This window comes from Bufo gargarizans, chromosome 3 (assembly GCF_014858855.1).
Source record: "Bufo gargarizans isolate SCDJY-AF-19 chromosome 3, ASM1485885v1, whole genome shotgun sequence".
Classification (NCBI taxonomy): Eukaryota; Metazoa; Chordata; class Amphibia; order Anura; family Bufonidae; genus Bufo; species Bufo gargarizans.
The window spans coordinates 486,179,058-486,193,331 of NC_058082.1; the positions used below are offsets into that span (position 1 = coordinate 486,179,058).

Sequence of the window (14,274 nt, forward strand, 5' to 3'; positions counted from 1 at the left end):
ATGGGCCACTTTTATTTTTACATGACTCAATTTTCTGTGGCACTTTCTTTGTTATTAAGTTTTATCCCAGATTATTTTTTTCCTGCAGGGGGGAAGACCAAAGAATTTTTAATGTCTTTTAGAGTATTTTCACACCTGTGGCATGGCTATCCGGCAGGCTGTTCTGGCAGGTGAACGGCACGCCGGATCCACCATGCCGCAAGTGCCTGTGTGCTGCCGCTCCGTCCCCATTGACTGTAATAGGGGCAGGGGGCGGAGCTACGGCACAGCACGGCCAGAGATTGCTGGACTAAAAGTCCTGCATGTCCAACTTTTTAGTGTGGCGATCACTGCCGTGCTGCGCCATAGCTCCGCCCCCATCATAGTCAATGGGGATGGAGCGGCAGCACAGCAGTGCACGGGTAATTGCAGCATGGCGGATCCGGCGGATAGCCATGCCGAAGGTGTGAAACTACCCTTAGCTTGCAAATTTACACTTGCCCTGGTTTCACACCTAAGCGTTTCGCAAACGCGCGTTTTTATGCGCGATTTTGTCGCGCGTATTTATGCGCGTTTTTTTATAGTAAACGCGCGTTTGACGCGCGTTTGGGTGATTGACAGCAGTGTTGTCCAAAGAGTCTATGGCCCAAACGCGCGTCAAACGCGCCAAAAAAAGCTCCTGTACTTGTTTGAGCGTCGGGCGTTTTACAGCGCGTTCAAACGCGCTGTAAAACGCGAAAATGTGAACCAGCCCCATAGGGAAGCATTGGTTTTCATGTGTTGCGCGTTTTACAGCGCGTGGGAACGCGCTGTAAAACGCTCAAGTGTGAACTTAGGGTAACAGTGCTTTAACGCGCCAGATTTTGTGGCAGAAAATTTAGCGACTGAAAATCTGTTCCATTCATTTCAATGAGGCGGCAAGCACATGGATTTTTCCATGACTTCAGGTGGAACTGGTTTTCAGTCACTGAATCTTCTGCCACAAAATCTGCCACTTGTGTAGGTGCCCTATAATACATGATTAAAATAGGTTCCCTATTCTGTGTTGGTCATTTTGATATTTATGTAGTCTTGTGTGAATGGGGAGGATGTTTATTACAGTTTTAGGGAATTTTTTGTTTTAGTTTGTATGTGGTTCGACATGGTGCAGATTAGGTCAATTTCTGCACCTAAACCAAAGTGCAAATGAAATTTGAGTAATCTCATTTACACTCTGGTGGTACTGTATTACTCTGTGGTTTATACGTATGAAAAATCTGTGAGGAAAAAAACGCACTTAGGGTGCTTTCACACTTGCGTTGTGAGGATCCGGCAGGCTGTTCTGTCCCGCTGAATCCGTCACACCGCATGACAACTGAAAGCATTTGTAGACTGATCCAGCATGCGGATCCATCTACAAATGCATTGCAATTGCGGATCCGTCTCTCCGTTTGCTGTGCGTAGAGATGGATCCGTCGTGTCTTTTTTTTCCACTGTTTTAAAGGTCTGTGCATGCGCAGACCGGATGGATGGATCCGTCCTTCAGTCTTTTCTTAATGCCGGATCCGGCGTTCAGTCGTGTTCTGGCATTTCAGGATGGAGATAAAACCGCACCATGCTGTGGTATTATCTCCGTCCTGAAATGTCAAAAACACTGAACTGAAGACATCCTGATGCATCCTGAACGGATTTCTCTCCATTCAGAATGCATGGGGATAATCCTGATCAGTTTCTTTCCGGCATAGAGACCGATCAGACTGATCAGTCTTAAAAATGCTTTCAGTGTTACCATGGCAGCCAGGACGCTACTAAAGTCACCGGCTGCCATGGTAAAGTAGTGGGGAGCCGGGGGAGAAGATTCTTACCGTCCGTGCCACTCCCGGGGTGCTCCAGAATGACGTCACAGTGCCCCTACGTCGCACGGATCACGTGATCCATGCGATCATGTGATCCATGCGCTTGGGGCGCTCTGACATTATAGTGGAGCGCCCCCAGGTAAGTCCCAGAATTAGTAATGGCCACATTAGTGCCCCAGTAAGAATAATGCCCCCAGTAAGAATAATGCCCCCATTAGTGCCCCCTTCTCTGCTTTTGCAACAAAAAAAAAAAATAAAAAAATTTTGCGGTGAACATTCGGTGAACATTCGCTGCTGACTGCAAGCTCAGGACCGGTGCTCCAACGTGATGACGTCTTTTAGGTCCTGTCCTGAGCTTCTAGTCAGCAGGGAGTGTTCTCCACAGCGTGAGAAAATGGAGGTGGAGGTACATTAATTTTATTTATTTTTTTACTAGCACAAGTAGCGGTGGAGGTAAAGGCTGTACTAATGGGTGTTCCATGATGGAAGCGCTCATTAGTAAGGGTACTTTCACACTTGCAGCAGGACGAATCCAACAGGCTGCTCACCCCGTCAGATCCATCTTGCCACTACTTCACCGTGCCGCCTGCTCTGTGCCCATCGACTATAATGGGGATGGGGGCAGAGCTACGGCGCAGCACGGTGAGAGGCCACCAGATTAAAAGCACTACATGTCCGACTTTTTCGTCTGGCTGCCTCACGCCGTGCACTGCCATGCTGCGCCGTAGCTCCACTCCCGCTATAGTCAATGGGGAGTGGCAGTCCAGCGAAATAGCGGCAGGACGGATCTGACAGGGTGAACAGCCTGTCAAATCCGTCCTGCCGCAAGTGTGAAAGTACCCTAACAGTCCTTACAGGAAAATTCTGGCACCGGCAAGGGAACCAAAATACCAGTCTTGCTGCTGAACTACTGGCCGGGTGGCAACCCAAGCCACAGAACAGACATATGATAGTTTTGTTCCGCATCCAATTCCCATTATTGGGGCATTGGATGCGGACCCCTTAATTATAATGGGGCCACAAGAGATGCAGACAGCACACTGTCTGCTGTCTGCATCTTTTTCTGCTCCATTGAAACTAAGGGGTCCGCATCCAATGCCCCAATAATGGGAATTGGATGCGGAACAAAACTATCATGGTTTGATGGGGCTTTATTTAATTAGTTTACCTTTAATATTAAAGAAGATGGCCCAGGAGAGATGGGAACACGACACTGACTGGAGTCCTTTCCTGCAGTCAGTGACGTGTTCCCGCCTCTCTGTAGCCCTCTCCACGCCCCCCTTCCTTCCCAAATGGGACATTTATTTCATTGGAGGCAGTGGTGATGTCCCTCCCCTCTCCAGCAGCACGTAAGTGTCCTTTGGAGCTTGAAGCTCCCTTACGTGCTGCTGCTGCTGCAGGGGAGGGACGGACCTGTGAGCGCACTGAGGGAGAAAGCTCCCTCCACCTGCAGGTGCCGTATGAAAGCGCTGGTGCCTGCAGGTGGAGGGAGCCGTCTCTCACTGCGCCCCAGAGTGTGCAGGAGGAGGAGCGCTACATGTCTCACTGAGCTCAGCGCTCTGGGAGTGGGACAGGAAGTGCGCCGGTAAGCTCCTCCTCCTGCACAATACAGTGTGCAGGAGAGGAGGAGCGCCCTGAGGAATGGCCAGGGTCCGAACAACTGGCGGCCGCGGTCTGTATTTGGACCGCGGTCCGCCAGTTGAGTACCCCTGATCTAGACTTTTCTGACCTAGCTTTTAGGAGGTGCCAAGAGCAGTAGATCCGCAAATGCATGCACATTGTTTTTGTATTGTTTAACAACCACAAGGAATTTTATGATTTGTAAGGCGGTAATTATGACAACATCCTTTCTGAAATACAGTACTTGGTGCACCATGCTGCCCAGCAGGTACAGTAATAGGGAGGAGATGAGGCAGCAACAGACACTGAATTCGGGACATCAACAGGATTGGGAGTATGTATAAGTTGGGAAAAAGTAGGGCAGATGCTGAAAAAGTGAGGAGTCAAAGATGCCTCTGTTGCATACCTTGAAGATAAAAATTGTGGCTGGAAGAAGTTTTCAAAGTGGTCTAGTCCAGATGGAAAAGGCTGAAAAAGTGAGAGACTCCAATTGGAGAACACAAGCACCAACTGTAAGTCCGCACTGTAACTAGAGATCAGCGAATTGAAGTTGACAAAGTGGAATTTGATCCGAATTTCAGAAAAAATTTGATTCGAACCGAAGTCGAATTTCCTCACGCTTCAATATTCGACTATTCAATATAGCGAATATATAGCACTATATTCAAAATATTTGCGAATTCTCGAAGTTGCGATATTCAAGATAAATATTCGTCATTCAAATATTCGCGCTCAACACTAGCAATGACCAAAGTTTGCACTATACAACCAAGTATACATGGAGGATATGTAATATGGCGTCTTCTTTGAAGAAGACATTCTTAGCAGTACAGTACTTCCATATTTCCTATAATATTCCATATAAAAACACAAGACTACCATTATATACCGGTATGCTGTAACATGCCCTAGTTTCTTCTCAAATTCTTCAATGTCTGTTTTATGATCTAAGCTACATTTCTACGACCATATCTAGGTCTATGACAAACGTTGTGAATTGCTCAATTCAGTTTTTTCTTCATTTTTTTTTTTTTTGTGCAACAGGTTCTGATGGCAGAAATCCATGCAGGAACAGGAACCCGCATATGATGAGCCTATAATCCGCTCATCATGCTTATTTTTTTTATGGTAGGGCGCATAGAAGACAGGCACGAGCCAATAATTGTAGAACAGCTTTTTACAGTATAGTATTATATATAGAAGTGGTAAGTAAGTACATCATCTGCTTAATTTTTACGGACTATAGGATAAGCTACTTGTTCACCAGGGGGAGGACATGACTGGACAGTACAAGCCTCAAAATTTCTGCCTAGGGTGAGAGAAAGTTGTCAATTACTGATCAGAAAGTAATAAATAATTTTTTATTAAATAAAGACTATTCTGGCAAAGCCAGACAGGCAAGCTCTCACAGACAATATCTTAATTGTAACATTTGCATTGTTTATACTCTACGCATAAAGATCATCCCTTAATTTTTTTGACCAGAATGATGTTTCTCAAAACCAAATTGCTTTGAATCTAAGCAGATTGAATTTTTTCATTTGCCTCTAATTACAGGCACCGCCATGGGGAACCTATTCATCCTAAAGTTTTTTTTGTTTTACATTTTTACTTGACAATTTAGTTTCTTTTTAAATCTGCATAGCAGTACTTTATATCTTGTGAATTCCTCTTTTCTGTAGGTAGAATTTTGCAATTTTTTTGTATTTTTTTATATTGTGCAACACAGAGTCATATAAACACCATTTATAAAAATGATTGATTTATCCTTGCTTCTCAAATCTTAGTTCCTTTATTTCTCTGAATTTGCTCTTAAATGGTCTTAATACAGTTTCTAAATACATTCTAGAATTAAATAGGGAATACCGGTAGATAGAATATTCTGAAAAGTTGTTATTTTTTTTTGCATATGATTTTTTAAGTTATAAAGTAAGTTACTTCATTTGACATCTATCCTGAGTTTAACGTATTTATAGAGGGAGAAATTCTATTTCTGTTTTATCTGGAGATTTTGCAAGATAGAAGACATTTTAGAAATAAGCATCATCTTTCTTTCAGCCTTCCAGCAGGTAAATTGCTCCATAATCAGACTGGGCACTAAAATGTCAGAACATGATGTACTGTCTGAATTGTTCACACGACAGTCAAAATTCTGCATTACGTCAAAGTAAAAAAGATGTGGTTCGAAAGCAACTTTAAAATACAGTATATCATTATCTGACTCGTTTCACTTGATATGCTGCGAAAACTTGTTAGCTAAGAAGATGGAGAGACAAAAACTAATTAACACAGGCACATTCCTTGGATTATGTTCATAAAATTACAATTGTTTTTTTAAGTGCCATACTCATTATTCTAGCTCCTTCTGGGTCCCCTGCTGATAGTGATCTCAGACATTTTGAAACTAGAATGAAAATTAAAAGGTGGTCATCTATGCCCCTGGATTCAAGCCGTAAGATGGCATCTGAGTCTCACCTATTCAAATATATCTCAATTTTCTCTAATTTCTTCCAGTAATAGAGACAAGTAGCAAGGATAGAATGGCCCACAGCTTCTTTACAGAGCTATGCCTGGAGCTTAGCACCACCTCCTAAGGTTAGGAACCCTTTACTCTAGTAGCTCAACATGAACTAACAGTATAGCAGTCAGCTCTTTCATATAGCTTGCAGGATATTGGTCAACTTTGCCACTAAAGTGCAACAAAATATATTTCCTGGATCTATGGATAACTTAAAGGTGTCTTCATCATACCTTAGGCTTCTTTGACACTGGCGTTAGGATTGTCCAGCAGGCTGTTCTGGCAGGGGAACAGCCTGCCGCATCCGTACTAACATTTGCACACGTGCGCTTACCGCATCTACAGCCCATCCTCATTATAGTGAATGGGGCTGGGGAAGACTTTCGGCAGCACATGTGTGCCAATGTTGGTACGGATACGGCAGGCTATTCCCCTGCTGGAACATCCTGCTGGACAATCCTAACGCCAGTGTCAAAGAAGCCTTAAAATAATACCACCATGCAGTAAACAAATAACACAATCAATAGGTAAATGAATAATAAAGATATGTAGTGACCAAATAATACCACAATGCAGTGATCAAATAGTACAACCAAACAATGGCCAAATAACAGTGTCATGAATGGTTGCTTTTAGAGTATGATCAGTGCCATAAAGGTGGTTTGCAGATTATGATCATGTTGCAGTAATATAGGTTCAGGAATATAGTACTGATCAGGTGCAGGTTCAGTAAAAAGCACAATAAACAATTATCAAAAGGGATTGTCTGACAGCAGTCACATGCCTTTCATGCACATATCAACCCTTAGGCCATTGATTGGTCGGCATCGGTCATGTGCATGTATATTGCACCTGACTCTTTCAAGTATAGTGGAGACTTGTAACAAGCTGCATGTTTTTTTCTTTTTACATCCTGTATAGCCCCCTATTATATTTTTCCAGTGTTGGACACCCCCTTTAAATGCAATAAGTCATAGTTGAGGTCTTTTGTAATTGTAATTATTCACTTTTACTCTCTTTTGCTGTCAGTTTGTCCCCAAATGTCATAAAGGCGTCCTCCAGATACAGTACTACTCAGAATTTGTCACATAGCTATCTTTGGCTAGTCTCTTTTTTTTTAACACATCCCCACCCTCTCATGTACTATAGATATCACCCTTTTCAGGGCCCTGGTAACATAAACCCCACCTCAACAGCAGGACTTGTGTAGTGGAACTTGAAAGTTTGTAAACCCTTCATAATTTTCTATATTCCTGCATAAAATTGACCTAGAACTACATCAGACTTTCACACATGTCCTAAAAGAAGTTAAAAGATAAATGAGTAAAAAATATTATACTTCGCCTGTGGCAGGCCTTCCAGCATTCTATTTCGACAGAGGAACAGAAAACCAGGATTTCCATATTTGGCAAAGCAGGACACCACCAGGGCCCACTGGATCCCATTCAGTAGTAAAACAAAACACAGTATCTATGCCAGATACTGCAATTCTGGTATTCTGTTCATCTCCTGGAACCAGAATGCCTGCTGCAGAAGTGGACTTACCCTAAGGCCTCATTTACACTTGTATTTACCAGTATTTTGTTTGCTCCATTTTTTAAAACCAACGCTAAAAACATTAAAAAATGTTAATTTGGACTTCAAATATATTGGAGGCATTAGTAGAGAGAACTTGAGCAGTTATGTAAAGGTTAAAAACAGTTCAACGCAAAAGCAAGCTTAACCCCTTTCCCATCAGAAACGATTTTCTTTTTTTTTTCTTTTGGTTTCTTACTCCCTGCTTTCTAAAAGCCATAACTTTTATATTTTTCTTTTCAAATAGCCTTATGAGGGCACCATGTAATATTCCATATGTTGCCGCAGCTGTGTTTTACAGGCTTCGTTTTTACACATCGGTTTTATACATTGTTTTATAGGCTTCGTTATGACACATTAGGTCAGTAAAATTACTGTACAGTGATGACAAATGTACATAGTTTTTGTTAGATTTTAAAAATAAATGGAGACCATGAAAAAATGTCTTTGCTTTGCTATATTTTGATACCCATAACTTTTTAAAATATTTCTAGCTGTGTAAATTCACTTTTTTACGTGACTATCATTTAACTAACCATTGATACCATTTTGAAGTATGAATGACTATTTGGTAACTTTAAATTACATTTTTGGAGGGGCCAAAGAGACCAAAAATAGCAATTCTACATTTTCTGTTACAATGTTCACCTTAAGTGAAAAATACTTTTATATTTTGATACTTCTGCCATTTTTGATGTAGTGATACCAATGATGTTTATTTGTTTTGTTTATTTTTATATGTAAAGTAGGGAAATTAAGTTAAGTAGTGATTTTTATTCTTTTTAATATTTCTTTTACAAATGAAAAAGAATAGCTTTTTTTCAGCCCTGTAGGGGACTTACATATGCAATTGTTATATTGCTTCTACCATAGACTGAAGGGCTCAATTTGAACTTTTCTATGGAAGCCCTGGGACCCTTCAGAAGGCTTCCAGATGCCATAGCAACCGAACAAATCCTGCAACTTCATTGCATAGGGGCCGTTCGATTTCAGGGAGGAACTTACTCTCAGTAAATGATCCCTCAGATGTTGTGGTCGCACCTGTCTATAGTATGTGAGGGGGCCAATGCCTATGATTGACGTTGCCTCCAAACAGGTGCCATCTTTGAAGACCCAACACCTGTCAAACATGTGTAGTGGATGTTGTGAAGAGGGTTAAAATGGAAGGAAAAAATTCATAGGTAACAGAAATATTGAAGATGTCATCAACATTAATAGCATAAAGGTGGCATCTATAATTATATAAATGTTATGCAATGATATAAAAGAGGTTCTATACATTGCTGCAGGCTTGGACTGGCCCACAGGGGTGAAGGTGAATCCCCTGGTGGTCCCTGAGCCAGTTTGGGCCCCTAATCCCCCACCTCCTGCACAAGTGACATGTCACAGCACATTGACTGCACTACACACAGATAATCAGCGAACAGCTTCTCAACAAGAATTTGCAGCCATATAAAAAAACTGGGTAGTTATACAGTTTTTATTATAGATGTATTTGTTGGCTGACCTCTATGCAAAAAGGCAGGCCAGCCAGTATACTCTTTCCCCAGAGACCCGCCTTATCAATGTCGCTGCAGGGGCCCCCTCAGCAGTCTGTCTCTGTGTGATAATGTGTTCCTCCCTAATACTGCATAGAGGGCCCTAGACCAAGGCAAGAGCCAGTCAGCAGGGTACTGCCAGGGTCTCCGAGACAGACTGGTCTGAAGCACAGACTAGGCAGCGGGCTGCTACTGAAGAAAATTGGCATAGTTTTATTGATTTTTGTAAATGGGGGTCAGTTAATATTTGCATGTAGCTATACAGTGGGCCCCAGAATAAATTTTACTGGTGGACCCTAAGCACCCCAGTCTGAGACTGCAATCCTGGGCATACATAGCATTCTGTTTTGTTTGCCACAATGTTTAGAAATATCGCAATGTTCCAGAGTATTAAAGGGATTGACCCACAATGAAATATTAATACTCGAAAACGTAGATGCTTATTATGTCACCCTCTGGTGTTCTTCTGAGTCTCTCAACAAAATGTCAATCTAATGTGTCCAGTGCTGATGGTCACACATGGTCAGCATCTCAGTCAGACTGTCTACATCCACTTGTACTGGGGCGGCTAAGGTTATTCTTCTTATTGTGCCGCCAGCCAGTAAGAGTTGAAGAGGTATTCCCATCCTAGCGATATGCCCGCAATGTCTTATAGGTGCAGGTCCCACCTCTGGGACCCCGCGAAGTACTGGAGTGCGCACCGCGCATGCACGGCCGCCCTCCATTCATATCACGGCATGCTCAACTATTTTCAATAGTCCCATTGAAATGAATGGGAAGTGCACCATGCCAGCACAGCCACCATTCACTTCTATGGGACCAACACCTATCAGACATTGGGGGCATATCCTAGCGATATGCCCCCAATGTCCGAGATGGGAATAACCCTTTAACACACATTGAAAGTTGCTTTTTATCACTATCAATAGACACATAAGGTGGACGATCTGTGAGGGAATAAAAAGAACACCAGGGGGTGCCATAAACAATTATTTAACAGCAATTATTTCCCATTTACATTTGTGTTATTCTATTTTGCATGATCAGAGAAACATAGAAATATAACAGAAAACCGAGAAATATAACATTTCATTATAGGACAGCGCATTCATTGTTTGCTTGATGCATGCTGAATGTAAAAAAACGTTTTCGCTAGAAGTTCCCTTTTAGTCCTGTGGTTCTAAAATTTGAAAGGGATGTAGGTCAGGGGAGCTAGAACAACACAGCCACTTCAGTCAGTAATTTCCCAGCCAATACAGAATCAGATTTGCTGTTAAGAAAAGCGCATTAATTATGATTTAATGGATTAAGGGTATTGATTCACCACGGGGCAGACGCTAATTAACCTTCCTTCACTGCGCTGTTGTGCTGAGTGTTACTAATGGCAGCATTGTGTGGGAAGGCCAAGCTCCGTTTCTCTGCACCTGTAGCTCACTTCGGAGGTTGAAATGCTCTCACAGCCCTGCACCCTTGAATTGTTCAAGGGGATTTTGAAATCAAGATTTAAAAAAAATATTACATTTAGAAAGGACTCATTTGAGAAGCAGGTTGGACTATACTGTATCTTTCGATGTTAGAACTGAATCTTCTTCACAGTGAAAGTGAGATCAATTATTCGTTGCATTTTTGAAGAGCTGTGGTTGGAAAGGCGTTCCCTGACAGGATAAAATATTTCCTAAAATGTGTACAAATGAAACAGCTGGTCTCGAATGTACAGAATCCCAGTTTATTATATGTACAGTGTGTATGTGTCACTGGCTGCATTTAAAAGTAAATGTCACCGGTCATCAAACTATCAGGGGTATTAGGCTACTTTGACATCAGAGTTTTTGCTGGATCTGGCCGGTATCAGCTTGCAGTGGTTTTGGGTCCTGGGTGGGAACAAACGGAACAGAATACATTCTGGTGCACTCCGCTCCATTCAGTTTTGTTCCCATTGACAATGAATGGGCACAAAACCGAAGCGTTTTCCTCCCGTTTTGAGATCCTATGATGGTTCTCAATACCGGAAAGGAAAACACAGATGTGAAAGAAGCCATAAGGGTTAGCAATTTTAAGGGTTTGTCCAACTTTATACAAGTGATCGCCAATCCTCAGGATAGCACCCGCACCCCCACTGATCAGCTCTTCTGCTTTAGCTCCAGCGCCGGAATTCAGCATTGTAACTGCATAACTCTGTGTTAAGTTAAGTGAAGGTGAGCAAAGCTAGCGTAAGCGGCCACTACACAGTAGATGGAAATGTTTAGTTTTGGTGCTGGAGCTACTGATTATCAGAATCCTGGTGTCAGATAGTGATGGGCTAGCCTCAGAAAACTCCTATAAATTCCGAACCTTTTCCTCCCCTGATAGTTTGATGATCAGTGATATCTGATCTATGGATTGTATTGTTTTACTGTCTTATGACAAAATTAACCTTTTTTTTTCTTCTATAGGAGAGTTCTACCGAGTACATGGGAGGAAGCACAGATGCCCCAGACAGAGCAGTTTTGAGATCCATGAAGACAGTGAGGTGAGGGTATTTTCTTATACTTTTATTTCTTGATTGTAAAAATGAAACAACCTCCAATATCAAAGAACTCATGTAGCCAAGATACTTGTCCTAACATTGAGCCGCAAAATGCCTTGGAACTACTGTGATATATGGATTAGCAAATGGCCACATAAAAAGTAAAAATGATTTTCTAAATAGCTTATCCTACCTAAGCAAGTGATGGCTAGGCACCCCACCAATCACCAATCATGATATTTAGGCCTCTTTCACACGAGCGTGACGGATTAGGTCCGGATGCGTTCAGGGTGCGTTCAGTGAAACTCGCGCTATTTTGCAAGCAAGTTCAGTCAGTATTGTCTGCAATTGCGTTTAGTTGTTCAGTTTTTTCCGCGCGGGTGCAATGCGTTTTGATGCGTTTTTCACGCGCGTGATAAAAAACTGAAGGTTTACAAACAACATCTCTTAGCAACCATCAGTAAAAAACGCATCGCACCCGCACTTGCTTGCGGATGCAATGCGTTTTTCACGCAGCCCCATTCACTTCTATAGGGCCAGGGCTGCGTGAAAAACACAGAATATAGAACATGCTGCGATTTTCACGCAACGCAGAACTGATGCGGGAAAAACAACGCTCATGTACACAGACCCATTGAAATGAATGGGTCAGGATTCAGTGCGGGTGCAATGTGTTCACGTCACGCATTGCACCCGTGCGGAAAACTCGCTCGTGTGATAGGGGCCTTAGGGCCGCTTCACACGAGCGGATGCCTTGCGTGGCATCCGCTCCGTGACAGAGTGCCAAGACCCGCTGCAGACTGCAGAGGCACGGGGCAGTAACATGACTGTTAATGCTCCGTGCCTCTCTGTGATCTCTTTACTACGAAATCACAGTGACAACTGTGATTTCATAGTAAAGAGATCACAGAGAGGCACGGAGCATTAACAGTCATGTTACTGCCCCGTGCCTCTGCAGTCTGCAGCGGGTCTTGGCACTCTGTCACGGAGCGGATGCCACGCAAGGCATCCGCTCGTGTGAAGCGGCCCTTAGGGTTGAGCGAATCGAAGTATCTGAAGTGGACTTGAATCAAAATTTTAGGAAAAATTAGATTTGCCATGAAGCAGAATTTCTTCGTGCTTCATGGTAATGAATCTATTTTCCCTGAAATGGCGGCAAAAAAAAATTCATACTCACTTCATCCATTTGAGCTCGAAGAGGCCTCCCTGGCCATCTTGATTGAAGATCCCGTGCAAAGTTTTGTGCGTGGTGACATATGGCGGCACCACACCAGCCAGTATGATGTCATCACACAGTGGGCAAGATTTTGCGCAGGATCTTCAATAAAGATGGCCGCTGCGGCCTCTTCACGCTCAGATTGATAAGGTTTTTTATTTTTTTAATGGATTAACCCATGAAAGTCCTCACTATTCTCAGATGACGCGTTCAGGGGTTCAATGATGGAGATGGAACAATCACCATTCCCCGTCATAGCGCCCGGTACTTACAAAGAAATCATGACAAAGTAAGGGTACTTTCACAACTTGCGGCAGAGGATTCCGGCGAGCAGTTCCGTCGCCGGAACTGCCTGCCAGATCCGGCAATCCGGACATAAACGGATGGCATTTGTCAGACGGATCATGATGCGAATAAGTTTGACAAATGCATTGAAATACCGGATCCGTCTCTCCGGTGTCATCTGGAAAAACGGATCCGGTATTTATTTTTATTGCATTTTTAAAGGTCTGTGCATGTGCGGACCGGAAGAACGGATCCATCAATGCGGCAATTTTAATGCACTAATACATTTCAATGGAAATTAATGTCAGATCCGGAATTCTAGCAAGTGTTCAGGACTTTTGGCCGGAGAGAAAAATACAGCATGCTGCGGTATTTTCTCCGGCCAAAAAACGTAAGAGGGACTGAACTGATGCATCCTGATGCATACTGAACTGAATGCTCTCCATTCAGAATGCAATAGGATAAAACTGATCTGTTTTTTTCGGGTATTGAGCCCCTAGGACGAACTCAATACCGGAAAAGAAAAACGCTAGTGTGAAAGTACCTAATACGTCATGAAGCGGATTTCTTTGTGAAATTCGGTGAAGCAGCCAAATCTAATTTTTCTAAACTTCGCTCATCAATAATCATAATAAACAGGGAGAGGTCACTTCAGCTTTGTAGCACTCAAAGGAACATTTCCTAAGACTGTCTCCTTTAAGGACACTGGGGGTAATTTATCAAACTGGTGTAAAGTAGAAATGGCTTAGTTGCCCATAGCAGCCAATCAGATTCCTCCTTTCATTTTCCAAAGGAGCTGTGAAAAAAGAAAGGTGATATTTGATTGGTTGCTATGGGCAACTAAGCCAGTTCTACTTTACACCAGTTTGATAAATTACCCCAACTATCTTCATGAATATAAAACTTGTAATAGCTTGTAATAGCTTACCTTTGCTAAAGTATCAGTACCTGATAGAGCTGAAGCAGTGTTAAATCCATTGCACTGCCGACACCACTGGCATCCAATAAAACCCATTAAAGGGGTTCTGTGGGAAATAATGACTTTTTATTTAATGCCCACAGACTACCTCCATAAAGAGAAGATTCATAGATACCTGCTCCCATGCTCCACTCTGGCTTCGACATGTCCATGTTCTGGTCCCTGGACTGTTTACATATGGCACTGCATGTGCATGGTCACATGCTCCTCAGCAGCAAATAAC

General features: G+C 42.7%; 1 protein-coding gene across 1 annotated transcript in view; it reads left to right on the forward strand.

Moving 5' to 3' along the window:
- The window catches only part of LOC122932456 (membrane-associated phosphatidylinositol transfer protein 3-like), an 802,287-nt gene that overhangs the window by 505,134 nt on the left and 282,879 nt on the right, over positions 1-14,274 (forward strand). Inside the window, exon 4 of the mRNA XM_044286869.1 lies at positions 11,498-11,574. Coding sequence (XP_044142804.1) covers positions 11,498-11,574 — 77 coding nt within the window. The remainder of the gene's footprint in view (positions 1-11,497; positions 11,575-14,274) is intronic.